We start from the raw sequence: 17,139 nt of genomic DNA, 5'->3' as shown, positions 1-17,139 counted from the left end.
CATGCTCCTCTCTACCAACTTCCTACAGAAGCAGCTCTGGCATTTCAACACCTCGTAAATGTGCAGAACTAATCCCCAGATTACCTCGACAGCAGAAATCTACTTAAAAAGAGATTCTAGATTATCTCACTTACTTTGAAACAAAGATACTTGCAGCCTTTGGTTACAGGGCAATGGTTAACTGTGGAAATGATTAATAATGAGGGTTTTTAATCTGTGTGTAAATTCCTAATGCATAGCTCCAGCCTTTCTCACTGTGGGCTGAGCCATGGGAGAGCTCTTCTGGCAGGTAATGTCTTCCTACATGTCAGTTCAGTTATGCTGCTGTCAGCAAGTATCCATAAAAAAGAAATCCTAAGCTCCACAAACACAATAGGTTAGCTGACCTGCTGCTGACAGAATAGCTTAAGTTTCTTGTCAGCATGTTTGTAGAAGTATATTAGTTCCTTGTCTTTCTTCCAGTTTATAGTACTTCCAAAGTATCATGGAATCCCAGCCAATACCTCTCATCCAGACTGTACCAATGAACTGCCACAGCAACTGAGATAAATCATGGTTCAGTGCCTGCAGTGCAGTCCTGCAGTACCACATCCAGCACAACAGGACCAGACTAGCTCCATTCTTCCTGCTCTGAGGCACCCAGGCTCCCAGGAACTGTGGGAGAAGGACATGAGGTGAGCCCTGACATCTTTACTGTGAGGTGCTGGAACAGCTGCCCAGAGAGGCTGTGATGCCCCGTCCATCCCTGGAGGTGTTCAGGTTGGATGGGGCCCTGGGCAGCCTGGGCTGCTCTGAAATGTGGAGGTTGGCAGCCCTGCCTGTGGCAGGGGGTTGGAATTTCATGGTCCCTTCCAACTTGGGCCATTCTGTGATTCTGTGATTTTAAACTGTGTTCTTATACCATGCCTATGATCATATATCAGATAATCTTCCAGCAAAGTAGAAAGCCATATGATGATGTTAGTAGAACTAACACTCCTACTTCAAGAGCTAATTCAGAACTGAAGTAGATGGAAATGCTATTAGTAGAACGAGTCCAAATGAAAACTGGGATCAGCAAAACACAGATTTTTGCCACATCTATCTTAAAATAAAAGTCTTTCTATAACACCATCAAATCCAGGCAAGTAGATGCCTGAATTAAAGCGTTCTGAGGTTTTGCAAGAGCAGCACATCTAGTCACTCCCACGTGTACACAGTGGAGTCCATGAAGATGAAAAGTCTTTGACCTGCTTTCCACTATGCTCTCCGTGAGATAGAGAGTCTCCTTGCAGTGGGGTGCTCTTAAATAAGCGCTGTGAGCACAAGTTCTCGTTCTCCCGAGTTGCAGTGACGGGGATTAGTCACAAGAGGGAGGCTGGCGGCGCAGCGCCTTCAAGCTCAGCAGATCCCCAGCGCCGGTAGCTGCTCCCACAGCAGATCAGCCCCATTAGCAAGCAGGCTCGTCCGGAAACTTGATGAGCAGCCTCCTGATGTGGATAGAGATAAAAGACATGCTGCGCTGTAGAAGTTCTCTACATGTGGGAGGCAAAAGCAGCTCTACTCAGTGATGTAAGAAACAGCAGCATTAGTGGGAAAAGATTTCCATGCAGAGAGACGGGGCAATAGCGTGGTGTACAATGAAGGGTCCTTTGGCAATAAGAGAATGAATAATCCCTGATAGGAAGAGGACTGAGCTGGGAATGGAGGAGAGGAGATGGGAGAGAGACGGAGGAATGATAACATCAACTTTTGTGTGAAGGAAGATTTATTTTTGGTCACAGCAGGGGGTGTCACCATATGCCCACCTCATGACTGAGTTAGTCACTGCTCCTCAGTGCAAAATCTCTAGAGGAGCATATCTGCTGAGTGAACAGTGAGCCTTACAGTGCTTATCTATGGGCACTGCACTGCAGTGGAACTGAATGAGGAAAACATGGGAGCAGTGTTCAAAGTTCACTCACTTAAAGCATGAGGGAGATGTAAACAGCCAGTTAATATCGACCCTTACAACAAGTAAAGGCTGCTTTACATTCATTTTCATGGTAATCACTGACAATGTTTAAAACCTCGAGTGCAAGCTAGAAGTAACAAGCCCACAGCACCCCTCTGAACTGAGGAGCTCAGCAGAAACCATGAAGGCAAACAGAAGGAGCTCTTCCACAGCTTGTGGTTAAACCATGGGACTCAACATGACAGATGTGTTTATGTCAAAGGTTTATATAGCTGTAAAAAGTCGTTAGACAAATATATATGAAAACAATCTACCCAAGCTATTAAACAAAAAGATGCTTGCTTATGGCTGAAAGAATTGCCAGAACCACCTCCCATAACCAAATATGTTTGCCCTGCTGCTCTCTGGCTGCTGGATCATTAGAGACAAGATACTGGCCTGGATGGACTTGCTGCTTGATCCCAACCAGCTGTTCCTCTTCCCTGGTTACAGCTGAAAGAGAGATGATTTTCTTCATAGTGCCTGGTATGATGCTATGCTTTTGCCTAAGGAGAAAAACGTTGCTAAGAACAGACTGCCGTTTTAGTTCTTGCTGAGCAGCACTGTACAGAGCCAAAGACATTTCAGTTTTTCAGCTTCTCACACTGTCCTGCCAGCAAGAGGGCTGGGGGCGGCACAAGGAACTGGGAGGGGGCAGAACCAGGACAGCTGAGCTCGTGGCCAAAGAGGCATTGCACAGCACGAGAGGAAACTCAGGTTGTGGGGAGTCGGCCAGGGGGGCTGGGAGGCTGCTGCAGCAGGTGGTGGGCAGCTGGTTGTGCATCACTTGTTTTGTATGTATCATGTCATTGTTATCATTACTGTTGTATCTCTCTTCCTTTTTTGTCCCAGTAAATAGTTTTTACCTCAACCTGTGTTCTACCTTTTCTCTTCCGATTCTCTCCCCCGTCCCACCGGTGAGCAGAAGGCTGCATGGTGTTCAGCTGCTGGTGGGGTTAAACCACAACAGCCTCTCAACCAGGAATCCTACAGCTGCACCTCTCACTCAGCAGCCCCTGGATGTAGCTCCCACCTGCAATACCTGCTTCATCGGAACATCTGCGCGAGGCAGAATCTCTCAGGAACAGTAATTCATTGGAAATAAAGTACTGTCCATCCTTAGAAATGAAAAATCAGAACGACTGGAATGACCAGGTGTGCTCACAGCCATACTTGGGTTATACCATAAACCTGGAATGGCGCCACTGACAGCTTTGCAATTTGAGAAGCAGGCTCTCACCCACATTCATTCTGCAGCGTCCCTCTCTGGAACTCAGAGCTTCACATTTGTACCTACTTAAGCAGAATTAGTTCCACGATTTGTTTGTGTTCCCACCAGCCCCACCCCAGAGCCAAGGCTCAGTTCACACAAGGACACTATTTCAGAGAGACAAACTGCTGCCTTGCTGGTAAAGAATCAAGAATTACGGCCCCTGTAGCACACCAACAACAGTGGTTCTGTAAAAGGGGAAGGCAGCACTCAACAATTACTTTTTTGGAGGTACCTCTCTCAAACCAAATGTATTCACAGTAAAATTTGCTTCCATACTGAAAGCAGTAAAGACAGTTCATAAAAACATTTACCATAAAAAGTTAAAGAAAAAAAAACCACCTAAAATAGAGTTAAAGAAATAGAAATGCAGCTTTCAGCTTAGTTTTAACTTCACTGCTATGTCTTCTTCTGGATTAAACCCAGGACTTTGGCTTGGCAATAGTGGCCTCTAATGTTTGTTAGCATCCCTGTTTTAGTCATTAATTCACACAGCAATCTCCACTGATGGGAAATTTGGAAGCATCTAAATGAGGTGAAGTCTCCTTACTTGTCACTTGCAGCAAGTTTTGATGAGAGCTTCCAAAGAAATCAAATCCCAGTTACACCAGATGTCTTCAATAAAAGACACAATGTGGAAGACACATTTCTTCCCCGATTGGTCAAACTGCTCCTTTCCATGCTATTCCTATTACTTTCCAACGTTCCTACTTCCCTGCCTTGGGAATCTGCAGCAGCTCCTCTGTGCAGAGTGTCCACTAAACCAGGAACGTTCAGGAATGCACTTTATCATTTTGCTCATGCAAGGCCATAGAATTTGCGTTTTCTTTCTCCCAGGACTTGCAGAATTGTCAGCTTAGTACAGATGGTTTGCCTTTGAAGGCATGCTTCATGTGAGACAAGGTTCTGGCAGGAAGCAGCCTCGCTACTTGCCAGCTCACCTTCTGGTAGCAATAATTGCTGGGCTGCCAGAGCATTAGAAGTCACAGGGCTAAAATGCTCTGCAGCTCCAGCAGCGCTCCGTAGAGATTCCTGGCAGTTTGGCTGTGTTCCTTCTCAGAGACAGCTTACAAAAATGCCATTTTACTTAAGTTAAAAAATGCGAAAAGTATTTAAAATAGAATTGTCATTTCCTGTGGATCTGCATGTAGCCAGGTACAGGAGAATAGAAACAGCAAAAACAAATGTTGCCTGAACAATGTGAAAGGCCTCCTAATCCATGGATCTTCAGGTGGCTGAATCTCCCAGGGAAACCTCCACAGACTTCATCACAGGAGCAAAACTGTAGCTACCCCATGGGGCATTATCACCTGCTCTACTGGGTGTGATCCTGCTTGCACGTTAGGGATGGGTATCCAAAGTCTGTGCAGAGTAATTCCACATCCTAGCTGCCATTGTGAATGCTGGGGGCAGCCACCATTTCTCACTCTACACATTGCTGGGCAGCTTCCCAAACACTGAAGGCAGAGAGGGCTGAACCACAAGCGTAAGCTGGCACAAGCATAGGCTACATAGGCTCATAATTTCTAATGAAGGAAGGAAATAGACCTTTGCCACTAATGCACAGCCCTCTGCCTTCTGACTGGAAAAAACAAGCCCTCTATCTGCAGGAAATGCAGCAGCATATGTACCAGCAGTGGCTCCCCCCAGCCTGCTTTTACGTGGAGTTTTCTATGCTTCATGAGCGCAGAAGCTTGCTAATGCTGTTCTGAGCAGGCCTTGATGATAATTTAATTTGTGCTGAATATACTTTCCTAGACAGAACACCGCAAGCAGCAAAACACAGACAAGACTAAACTCCCTTCTATCTTTTTAATCAGAAAGAAGGCAGTATTCATTTTTTATCTTACTCTGAAGATACGACATGACATCCTGGAGGAAAAGCTGTCTTTACTGATTATTGCATAGCTGCATGAAATCTTGAGCAAGTCTGGTCCAGATTGATTCCAGCTGCCTTTGACACTCGTATAAGATAGAGACATTTTGGATTTCGTTACCTCATATACCTTTATGTGCAAGAGAAAGGTGCAGTTAGAGTGCTCCTCAGAGCTGGAGTGAGCTGAGCCAACGCCTTGCACCGACTCTGGCATGAATGCAGCCCAGAGTTAGCAGTTTAATTCAATGTCATGCCTATAATCATGTGGGATAAATCTGGACCCTAATGCCTTTGCATTACTCAGCTATCTTGCAGTGAACTGCATAAGCCTCCTACCTTCAGGCTCAGAATGTGGAGGACGAGCAGGATGTGCATCTTCCTAGTCCTGTCTGGGCAGCCCTGTGCTCTGAACAGGGCTCTCCCAGGGCCTCTGGGGGCTGCCAGGGCAGCTCTCAGGTTCCTCCAGGTGCTCTGAGGCTCTTCCCAGGCTCTCCAGGGTTGTCCAGGTGCCTGTGGGGCCGTTCCAAATGCTCCTGGGCTCTTTCCAGCATTTCTGCGGGGACGTGTTGTTTACATGCCAAAAATGTCATTCACCCACACCCTTGTATTAAGCCAACAACCAGAGGCTATTTTATCTCCTGCAAAAGCCTTCATGACATTCTTCGTCTCCTGCTTACCTCCTCACCTGAGCCCACCTCAGAAACAGTTGGGTTATTGTTATCTGAACATAGATCCTGATACAGATACAAGTCATCACAATGTGGCTGTGTGTTACATGAGTTCCCGAACGGCACACAGAGTGCCAGCCCGGCGTGTTCTGTTTGCGTACAGAGAATTGAGGTCATCTGCTGCTTTTGCCTCAGTCCACCCCCACATCAAGGCAACACTTTGCAACTGGCAGGGCTTGGGGAGCACAATTAGGAGCTGCTTTCAAGTTCTAGCTCCATTATGGAACAAGAAGCGCTAGGACATACGGACCTCACTGGCATCCTAATGAAGGTGTGTAATCATAAGAAGGCCCTGCTTAAAACAGCAGCCACAGCAGGCCCTGTGGAAGCCACGGCCAACAGATGAGCAGTCTGTGCAAGAACGTGCAAATGAAGCCAGGTAATAAGGACAGTGCTGCAGGATGGGACAGGGCAAAGTTAAGCCAGGAGGAACTGATGCAGCTGGGGACGCCGGGCTGCCTAATGACAGGGCTGGAGCAGCAGGAGCTCAGGATGAAGGCTTGCCCTGCACAGCTTTGCCCCAGCTGCCATTCCAGCTCCAACCCAGGGAAAGCCACCGATCTGCTCCTTGCATCCATTTTAACACTGTAACGCTGGATAAAGAGCCTAAGAGGACACCGCTGCGTATTGACCCTGCCTTGGCACCGACCCGGGCCTGCATGCCACAGCCAGCACACACCTCAAGGCAACGGCCACCGCGGGCAGGGCGGTGAGGCAGGCAGCAACAAACGCGCTCAGCGCTGCGCTCGCGCCCCAACCGACGCCCGGCGTGAGGCGCCGTTGCCATGATAACGGCCGCGCGGCCCCGCCGCCTCAGGCGGCTGCGCGCCAGAAAGTGCTAGAAAGGCGCTGCGGTCCGCGCATGCGCAGAGCAGCTCCCTGCCCCCACAGCGCTGCTGCGGCAGCCCGGGGCCGGAGCAGGCGGCAGGTTTATGTGGAGGCGTTCCTTTATATGGGGCGGGAGGAGAGGTACGGGGTGCTCAGGACGCCGCAGGGAGCGGCCCAGCGAAGTTTCCACAGTACCTCTCCCCACCCGTCTGCGAGGCGGAGCTGCCGCCCACACTGCGCAAAGTGCGCACACGGCTTCGGGAATATGCGGCCGCACCGGCCACCGCCCCGAGCGTGCTGCGGAGTCATTGCGACGGTTACTAGGACACTTCGTTTTCGTCCAATCAAATGACGTTAGCTCATCCCTGAGGCCCGCAGCCAATCACGCCCGACATCAATCATTCAATTCAGCCAATGAGGAACGCCCTGAACAAGTAGGGCGGGCGCGTGTGAGTCAGGGTTGCCTGACAGTAAAATCAACAGACAAACAGGCGGAGCCAACAGAAACCCATATTTGAGTGGCAGTGCCTGGACCAATCAGAACTCCATATTTTTATAGCCTCGTTATGAGTACCCAATGCGCTGCCGCGGATGGCCGTCTGGGCGGGGAGAAGAGGCTGCGCGCGCATTCCGCTGCTATATAAGGTCTGGCGGCCCCGAGACGCCGTCAGTTGGGGGGAAGAGTGGCATTGGCGGGGCAGTCGCTGCAGTGAAGCCATCATGAGGGAGATCGTGCACCTGCAGGCCGGGCAGTGCGGCAACCAGATCGGGGCCAAGGTGCGGGCGGCGGGGCGGGGCAGGGGGCAGCGCGGGGGCAGGGGAGCGGCCGGCCGGCCGGCGGGGGGCTGAACACGCCGGCGCTGACGGGGTTTTCTCCGGCAGTTTTGGGAGGTGATCAGCGACGAACATGGCATCGACCCGACGGGCACGTACCACGGAGACAGCGACCTGCAGCTGGAGCGCATCAACGTGTACTACAACGAGGCCACAGGTACGGCCCCCGCGGCCCCCGCCCGGCCGCCGCCCCGCCCCGCGCTCACCGCCTCTCCCTGTCTTTGCAGGCGGTAAATACGTGCCCCGCGCCGTGCTGGTGGACTTGGAGCCCGGCACCATGGACTCGGTGCGTTCGGGGCCCTTCGGTCAAATATTCAGGCCGGATAACTTCGTGTTCGGTGAGTGAGCGGGGGAGGGAGCCGAGCCGTGAGCGGGGTGGGCAGGGCCGGGCCGCAGTGCGGGCTTCCCCGCCCCGGGAGGGGTTAATCCTGGTGTGGGGCCGAACGGCAGAGAAACCGGTCGTGCTGCTGCCGGTACCGACGGCGGGAGGAGGAAAAAGGTCGGAGTGCGGCCGGGTGAGAGAGATTTGTGCCGAGTCATTGCGGGAGGTGCTGCTGTGCCACCGCAGCTTGGTGAGATGGAAGCTTTTGTGGGGGTTCTGCAGAGCCTTGATGCTCTTAAGCTTTGCTTGCGAGCAGGAAGCAGTGACCGTAACGTAATACGAAAATGGCTCTCTTCCAGGTCAGAGCGGAGCAGGAAACAACTGGGCAAAGGGCCACTATACTGAAGGTGCTGAATTAGTTGATTCCGTATTAGATGTTGTAAGAAAGGAGGCAGAAAGCTGTGATTGCCTGCAGGGCTTTCAGCTCACTCACTCTCTGGGGGGTGGCACTGGCTCTGGCATGGGCACTCTCCTCATCAGCAAAATTCGTGAAGAGTACCCAGACCGAATTATGAACACGTTCAGTGTCGTGCCCTCCCCCAAAGTATCAGACACTGTAGTAGAGCCCTACAACGCCACGCTGTCGGTGCACCAGCTCGTGGAGAACACAGATGAAACCTACTGCATTGATAACGAAGCTCTCTATGACATATGCTTCAGAACACTGAAGTTAACTACGCCAACATACGGTGATCTGAACCATTTAGTGTCAGCCACCATGAGCGGTGTCACCACCTGCCTGCGTTTCCCAGGCCAGCTTAATGCCGACCTGCGGAAGCTGGCGGTGAACATGGTTCCCTTCCCCCGCCTGCACTTTTTCATGCCTGGCTTTGCCCCCCTCACAAGCCGTGGCAGCCAGCAGTACCGTGCTCTGACCGTCCCAGAGCTCACGCAGCAAATGTTTGATGCCAAAAACATGATGGCTGCGTGTGACCCACGGCACGGCCGCTACCTGACCGTAGCTGCTGTTTTCAGAGGCCGTATGTCCATGAAAGAGGTAGACGAGCAAATGCTGAACGTCCAGAACAAAAATAGCAGTTACTTTGTCGAATGGATTCCTAATAATGTTAAAACAGCAGTCTGTGACATTCCACCTCGTGGCCTGAAAATGTCTGCCACGTTCATTGGTAACAGCACAGCCATCCAGGAGCTGTTCAAACGCATTTCAGAGCAGTTCACGGCCATGTTCCGCCGAAAGGCTTTCCTGCACTGGTACACGGGGGAGGGCATGGACGAGATGGAATTCACAGAGGCTGAGAGCAACATGAACGACCTGGTGTCTGAGTATCAGCAGTACCAGGACGCTACTGCTGAGGAGGAGGGGGAGTTTGAGGAGGAGGCTGAGGAGGAGGCAGAGTAAGAGCTATGCTGATGCCACCTGTAAATTTTGTTTAAAGCTGTATGAACTGTCATTCAGAACTTCTCTCTGTGTTGTGTTTCCTCTCTCGTCTTCAAGTCACTTCCAATGCTGTACAGGCACCATTAAAGCATTTTTCACAGTGCACAGGCTCGTCTCCTTTGTTCCATCTCGTAAGCCTTGCGGGTGCTGTTTCCAAAAGTAAGAGCGTAGGTGTGGCGGAGGTCTGGAAAAGAGAAGCCCAAGACACGGCCTGAGCAGCAGCCCTCAGCATGGCAGCCATGCTTCCCCTCCCTGTGTGGTGGTGGGCACCAGTTGTTCATGTTGTGGGATACAGCAATGGAGGGGAAAACCCTTAATGTGCAGGATGAAATTCAGCTCTAAGCCGCATCTAAATTTAGGTACCTGCACATGGACTCCTATTACAGGTGCTGGGTCAGGCTTCAGCCTGGGAGAGCTGAGCAGCTCAGAAAAGAATAGAAACGCGGGCTGCTGTAAGCTGCAGCTCAGTGTCTGCCAGGGCAGTGGGATGGTGCCAGCAATTTGCCTTTCAGATGCGGGTGGGTGGTTCTGGAGGGAGGAACGCTGCCCTCGCCCAGGCTGCAGCCATGCAGCAGTGCAGAGCTGGGGCATTACAGCTCATGGCAGCTGTGCTGCAGGGGAATTGCACCAAAGAGCTGCAGCAATGCAGCCAAAGAGCGTTGTGGATTTCTTTTATTCTGTCGCAGGATAGCTGGACAGAAAATAGATAGGCTGCTCTCTCAGTTGCCTGAGAAAAGAAATGGTTGTAACTGGTCTGGGGGTTTTCTGTCTTAAGGTTTCTCCTTCCAGAGTGAAAATAAGAGCTGAAATTGCCCTGAGCAGTGAAATGCGCCTGTGCAGAGAAGCAGGTGGCCAATTTCAAACCTACCCAGAAGCCCAGTTCTGTAGGTGAAAAGAGTGAGAAGATTTTTAAAGCGTGAGGTAACGCTTCGAGCAGTTGATTTTTGTCCCTGCTTTTAGGGTGCAGGGTTCTGCTCTTTCTCCTCTTCATTATGCTGAAGCTCATACGCATCCCCCAGCCAGACCTTGTGGCTGTTTGGTCACCATTCCCCCAGGGAGCTGTGCTGAGTGCTGGGGGCTTTTGGCAGAGGGTGAAGCACACAGGTAAGCAGAACCATAGAACCCATAGAGTTGGAATGGGCCTTTAAAGGTCACCGAGCCCAGCCTCCTGCACTGAGCACACTGGAATGCATTGCCTTCCCCCCCACCACTTCAGGAACTGCCTCTGCTCTGACACTGCAGCTACCAGCAGCACTACGTAATGCAGCACTACGTAACAACGGTCATTAATCAGTGTTGGTGACTTTCATTTTTGCTCAGCTGATGAACTTACGTGGGACAAAGCCTGTGTAGGCTGGTATCAGTCCAGCACTGGTGTAGATGTTGCTGCCAGGCCAGTATGTCTGGGGAAATCTCTTGCCAAAGCTGTGAATTGGGTTCCTCTCCAGAAGCTGGAAAAGAATGAACAGCACCCTTTGTTGTAAAACACGCTGCTACAGAGCTGTGCGCTTTGAATCCTTATTAAAGGCAGCACTCAAAGTAACAAAAAGCAGTTCTCTCACCACAGTTCCATTTTCTCCTAAGTTACACTGCAGCTTCCCCTCCCCTCCCTGAAGTTATGGGCTCTGGCAGAGGCCCCACAGACCTCACACTGCAGCTCTGCAGTTGGCATCGGCCCCAAAGCCCGGATGCCTTCTGCTCAGGATGGTGATGTGCTGAGACCCATCGGCTCCTGCTGCACCTCATGCTGTGACTCTGCACATCTGTTTGCCGTCACCCCTGTAACAGCTTCCGCTTTTCCTTGGTGGTGATTAACACCTAATTCCCAGCCTGGGAGGAAGAGGAAGGCTTAGGATGTGTGAGCGGAAGGGAGAGTGTAAATCAGCCTCTGGCACCTGCTGTGAGGTCACACAGAGCAGGGACTGCACAGCAGGACCCCCAAAAGTCTGCGCTGCCCTGGCAGGGGGAAGGGCCCCACGGAGCCCCACGCAGTGCTGGCCCTCCTGCTGCCCTCCCAGAGCAGCACTGAAGCGAGAGGATTGCACTGTTCTGCCTGATGCAGCCAGCAAGAAATGATCCGCGGCGCATCTCAGCACGTAACCTGGGGCAACAGAGATTTAGGGCAGCAGATTAGAGGCTGCAAGGCTGAAGCCATCTTAGACAGAAATTTGGTGTGATTTCTTTTTTTTTTCCTCATCCCTTCAGCTCCTCATGTGCTGCAAATAACCTCAGCAAGCCTGAGCGCTGCTGGTCCTCGTAATGGGGAGCAGCATCCAGTCCCCAAGCAGGGGCTTCCTCATGAGTGAGGGGCAGGGCAGGCTGGCAAGCAGCACAGTGTGTTGTGGCCACATCCAATCTGGTAGCACAGAGGAATCTGTTAACCACAGTGGGAGGGAGCTCATTTCTCAGGTAGGAGGATTATACAGCGTGGTACAGAGGGGTGCTACAGTGAGAGGATGAAATGGGAGCTTAACAGTATGGATGTTTCTCCTCTTTTGGGGAAGGGTGTAAAAATCAGGTGTCCAACTTTTAGAGACAAGCAATGCTAGTAAAGGAAAAAACCTCCATCACCAGCCTGGTGTGAAGGACGCATTGCATAAGGGCAGCCTGCACCCACAGCTACATTTTGCACAGCCTCCCGTGAACCTTAATCCTTTTATGAACTCATTTATCCTCCCTTAGCGTCCCAAGGAAACAAGTTACAGAATTTAATTGCTCGCCCTTTTTTCCAGCACGTTACCCAGTGGTGTTTTTTTGCTTGCACTGATACCCCCAGTCCTGCTGCAAACAAAACTGCTGCTGGGCGTGCAGGTGAGAGGACATGGCTGCAACCAGCCTTGTGTGCACCCTACCTGCTGTCTGTCAAATTCAGCCATGGCTTCCTTCACACCCTGCAGGTAATTTGTGCCCAGGGCCCACGTGAATCGTGGTATGAATCCAGTGTACCCTGTGGATGGAAATGGAACACACGCTGTGCAAGGCTCAGCCAGGCTGGGAGCAGAAGCTGCTGCAATAAATACAAGATCTTGGCAGAGCATAGGAAGGAAAAACTTAATTCAAATCCATCCATTTGAATTGGATGTCAGAGGTGAGATTTATTCCAAACGCCCTTTTGCTTTTTACCATCTTCCCCCTCTACCTGGGATGACCTTCTGCTGGATCACTCTGGGCACATCCAGCCTGGGGAGCCGCCAATCCACAGCTGCTGGCAGCGTCACACCTTCAGCTCTCACGGGCTCAAAATAAAAGCAGAAATGTAAGACACGGCTGGTAAAACCTGCTCCCCTCCACCTCCATCACCGCCAAAACTTGTTCATCCCAACCGCCATTGCCACGGTGTCCTTCTGCTGTTCCATAGAGCTGCTCCAGAATTTCTAAGGCCAAATGAGCAGGTGAGACCTGCAGGACTGCACGCGGGAGCAGGGATGGCCCTTCTGAGCAGCTTTGGTTCCACACGTCACATCTCTAATCTCTGATCTCAGCCTTTCAGGGATTAGCACAGCCCTGGCTGCCAGCCCTGCATGAGTGCCGGCTCCAGCAGAAATGAGAGCAAAGCACCGTCCCACGTCCCAGAGAGTTGAAGCCGAATCCCAGTGCTTCTGAGAGGGATCACTGGGAAACCCAGGTGAACTGGGTGCCCATCACAACGTCCTCCTGGTGGTGAGCCGTGTTTGCTACTCCTGAAAACATCCGGGCAACTTTGGTGCTCGACGTTTAGGGAACGGCTCTGCCCTGAGCTGCTGGAGCCCTGGGACACTGCCCTGAGCCCCCGTCCTCCCCCAGCACCCATCCCCATCCCCTCACACCTCCCCCCTGCGGTCTCACCTGCCCGGTTCCTGCAGCTCCGCACAGCCTGCCCTGCCCACAGGCTGCAGGGATTGGGGGCAGCCGCCACTCCTGGCCCTGCGGTGGCCCCGAGGGATCCCAGGCCACACTCGGTGGGCACCCACTCAGCCCAGAGCCGCCATGGCCATGCTGGGCCTCCGTGTGCGTCAGCTCCTCCTCTGCCGGCCCTGGTGCGGGTGGCTTCGGCCCAAAATCTGCTTCTGGGAAGTTGGTGAGAGCTCTGGCTCTGTCGTAAGGGAAGTACCCTGCAGGGAAGCAGCACGATGGGATGGGATGTGGCACGGCCAGCCTTGTGCCCGCAGCCCCTCCTGCTGCTCAGGACAGGAGCGCAGACCCAGAGCGCTCAGCTCAGTGCTCATGGAGATCAACTGCTGTTCCTCGGGAGAAAACTTACTGTGTCCAATTTATTGCTTTGTTTTTAAACAGACCAAATCCTTCCCACTTTTGTTCTCCAGGTCTTTCCTTTCAGCCCACAGCCACCACTGCCTTTTCTATGGCATCTACACTGCCACCGGCACTGGCCGCAGGATTTGCCCCCTTCCTCCTGCACAGGTATGGGGCTGTTGGCCAGCATTTAGGCTTGTAATCTGCCCTTAATTATAAGATAAATGACATATGTTGTGTGTAATGTTGTAGAGTACATGCACTCTGTGCAACAGCACTATTAGCTGCAGACCAGGCCAACAGCACCCTCAATTAAATTGATTTTCCAACCCAGCATGCCAGTTTTAAAGCAAGATTATCTTAATGTTTCCTACATTTCTATTGAAAGTATTGCATCCCTGCTTTTCTTCTTCAGCTGGCAAACCAGTTATTGCATTGACAGGAAAAGGAGTCACAGAATGGCTTGGGTTGGAAAGATCATCCAGTTCCAACCCTCTACCATGGGCAGGGTTGCCAAAAATGAAATCCCTCTGTACACAAGGAACCTCTAAGCAGCTCCTGACCAGCCTGTGCCATATCCATATCCATATCCATATCCACATCCACATCCACATCCCCTCAACAACGCCTGCATGGCCACCCTGAGCCTCAGCACAACCACATCCCCAACAATTGTGCCCAACAGCATTCCAGGAAAAACTCAACATGGGACTCAGAGGGTGGGACCCAACAAAGTCCTTTGTTCCCACCACCAAGGCTTTACTAAAGATCCCAATCCTTTGGGTGCTGAGCTTGCTGAAGGCCACATTTGCAGCACAGCCGGGGGCTCTCTGGCCACAGCTGTGCAGAACATTGTGCCTAAGGAAGGCAGGCAGTGTTGAGCAAAGCTTGCAATAGAGGTTTGAGGAATGGAGGCACACGGTGCTTCTCACGGCTGTGTTCCCAGCACGTCACCAGTGAGCAGGAGACTGAGCTCCCAGCTACAGACAGTGGTGGGGTTGGGAGGGATGAGAACAATGGCAAAGAGTAATGACAGACATCAACCAGGTAGACTGGTTTGTTGGGTCCCTTCAAACCATTCAGCCCAAGGAAATGCAAATGGGAACATCCAGGAACAAAGCCAGGGAACAACAAACAACGCTGCCTGCTGGAGTCCTGGCCCTGCAGAACACGGCTGGGAGGAGCAGGAAGGGCAGAAGTTTGCAGGAAGCTACAAAAGACACAAAGTTCCAGCAGCTAAAGGGTCCCTCAGTGCCACATCTCCCCATTCTTGAACACCTCCAGGGACGGTGACTCCAGCACTGCCTGAGCAGCCTGTGCCGATGCATTATTGCTCTTCTCAACCTGAACCTCCCCTGCAGTGACTTGAGGCCGTTTATCTCCATCCCAGCAAAGACAACCTGAGGTCTAAACTTCTCTGCCCCCCACCAGACGCCAACACACACGCACTCGTTGGCTGAGGCTTCGCCCCGAGCTCTGCAGGTATCTGAGCTTGCAGGCAATGTGGAGCTGCACCAACAACATCCCCCAGGAGCCACTGCGGGCGGCACAGACCTCACTGGTGACCAAACCCGTACAGCTTTGGGCACTTTGGGCTCTGCTCACCTGGGTGCTCGGGGAGGAAGGGCTGCAGGCCGTGCTGCGTCCCACTGAAGTCCTCAATGAACCTCGGCTTGCACAGCGGCGCCAGCACGGAGCGAGGGCTCCTCCGGATGTGTGGGTCTGTCAGCAGGCGGTACGTGGTTTTGCCATAGGTCTCTCCAAACTGGTAGTTGTACTGAGGGAGGAAGCCCTCATAGCTGGAAAGGGAACAGAGACACAGAACGTGCGGGTGCCCACGTGGAGCTGCGCACGGGGCAAAGCGTTGCTGTGCCAGGGGATCTCCCAGTGTCCCTGAAACCCAAGTACAGGAGAAACACCAGTGATAGCGCCCCATCAATGATCCCTGCATATCCAGGGCTTGGAAAGAACCTCAAAGATAAAGGCGGATGATGCACGAGGATCATAAGGCCGTGAGTGAGCACTTCCCTCCCAGCTGCTTTCAACAGCTGCCAGCAGAGCCATTCGTTACACTTGGCACATCTCCTGCAGTGCCTGCAGGACCTTTGCTGGAGCTGGAGGAGCTCGGTGGCTTCTTCCCATTGGTTTTCAATACTTCTTGCAACACCAGGAAGCTGTGCAGGATGATAAATCTGAGCAGATGACGTAGCCCAAATAATTACAGGCCGGGCAGAGGACCTCTGGTCGTGAACAAAGTAATGGCGGGGCTGAGAAAGCGTTCTGTTTATGAGCAAGTAAAAGCAGGGCGATCAGAGGAGCTCAGGTCTGGGCTTACAGAGAACACAGATCTGCCACAAAGTGAATCACACTGATACGAGCTGCGGTGCTCTGGGGAGGGATCAGCACTGCAGGCTGAGCTTCTTTGTTGGTGTTCTCATTAATAAACCTGAGAAATCCCCCAGTTCTGCAGGTCACATCGCAGCCATTGGTCTAAAAACCCACCCCTGAGCAGCCGCCTCCATCCCTGGGTCACAGAGCAGGGAGCAGCCCTGGCCCCACTCCAGCACTGCAGGATGGGACAGGATGGGACAGGATGGGACAGGCAGTGCCAGTGCCCAGCATGGGAGCACTTCTCCACGCACCGAGCCCTTCCTCAAATTCCTAATGCTGCATTTGATTTCCCAATGCCTTCAAGCACCTTTGGGTCATTGCCACCACTGCAGCAGCAGGCCCTGCAACCTCCATGCCATCAGTACTGCTGTTCTCGGAGGCCTCATGCTGCCCTGACCCCAATGGCCTCACATCTGCAGAGCTCTGCTCCTCTTTGTCCTCCAGGGCTGGGAGCACAGAGCCCAACCACGTCACCACCAGCCCCACACACCTCTGCCCACTGCAAAGCCTACATACATACATACAAGCTCATTTCTGCCTTCTCAACCAGGAACTCGCTGATGGCAGCATCTTCTCACCAACCCCAGCCCTGTTCCATCCAAAAGCCATCAGAGAGCAGTGCAGAAAGCCTTTCAGGAAGCCCAGCTGCGTACCAATGAGATCCCCACCACCCACAGCCACCAACACTGATCTGTCAGCTCACTGACCCTGCGTTGTGTTCACACAAATATTTACTCAAAGGAGATTTCAGATATCCTCGATGCAAAAATTATTTCAGTTTTGAACCCAAACCCCAGAGAGCAGCACCAACAACTTTTCTCTGCTTGTTTTAAATTGATGAAAGCACAGTTGTGAAGCTCCCCTCGATGCCCTACAGCATAATTACAGCCTGCTGCACAGAGCTGCTTGTCCCCCCCAGAGCCATGTCCCTTCGTTATGTTTAGGAGTGCCTTTAAAAACAAAACAAAACAAAACATCCAGGATTCACAGGCACTGTTTTGTCCCAACCTGAGCTATTTGCTGGAAATGAACCGACTTTGTGGGTAAACTCCAGCACTTACCCAGGGATGTGGTGCGGATGGGGAGGGAAAAGCACACTCTGCCTGGGGGCTTCCATGGCACAGCAGAGCTCCGGGGTGGGACGAGGGCATTCCCAGCAGTTACCTGGGAAACCTCTGTGATGCTGCAGGCACTGCGGGTCTTTGGGTCCTCCTGGTTTAATGAGGACA

At 52.2% G+C, this 17,139-nt stretch overlaps 2 protein-coding genes across 2 annotated transcripts; one reads left to right on the top strand and one right to left on the bottom strand.

Annotated features, from left to right (window-relative positions):
* Nucleotides 1–7,330: 7,330 nt before the first annotated feature.
* On the top strand, nt 7,331–9,394 carry TUBB4B (tubulin beta 4B class IVb). Its single transcript, XM_048966285.1, has 4 exons — nt 7,331–7,451; nt 7,557–7,665; nt 7,736–7,846; nt 8,190–9,394. Exons 1-4 carry the CDS (start codon nt 7,395–7,397, stop codon nt 9,248–9,250), a joined length of 1,338 nt encoding a protein of 445 aa, XP_048822242.1. The 5' UTR covers nt 7,331–7,394; the 3' UTR covers nt 9,251–9,394.
* Nucleotides 9,371–17,027, bottom strand: FAM166A (family with sequence similarity 166 member A). The gene is made up of 7 exons (XM_048966288.1): nt 16,972–17,027; nt 15,125–15,318; nt 13,115–13,380; nt 12,429–12,525; nt 12,142–12,236; nt 10,623–10,740; nt 9,371–9,473 (listed from the first exon to the last, which is right to left on the bottom strand). The coding sequence occupies exons 1-7, from the start codon at nt 17,025–17,027 to the stop codon at nt 9,385–9,387; spliced, it is 915 nt and encodes a 304-aa protein (XP_048822245.1). The 3' UTR covers nt 9,371–9,384.
* Nucleotides 17,028–17,139: the final 112 nt, after the last annotated feature.

The sequence above is a fragment of the Lagopus muta genome, chromosome 19 (genome assembly GCF_023343835.1).
Source record: "Lagopus muta isolate bLagMut1 chromosome 19, bLagMut1 primary, whole genome shotgun sequence".
Taxonomy (NCBI): Eukaryota; Metazoa; Chordata; class Aves; order Galliformes; family Phasianidae; genus Lagopus; species Lagopus muta.
This window is presented reverse-complemented; position numbering and strand designations above follow the sequence as displayed.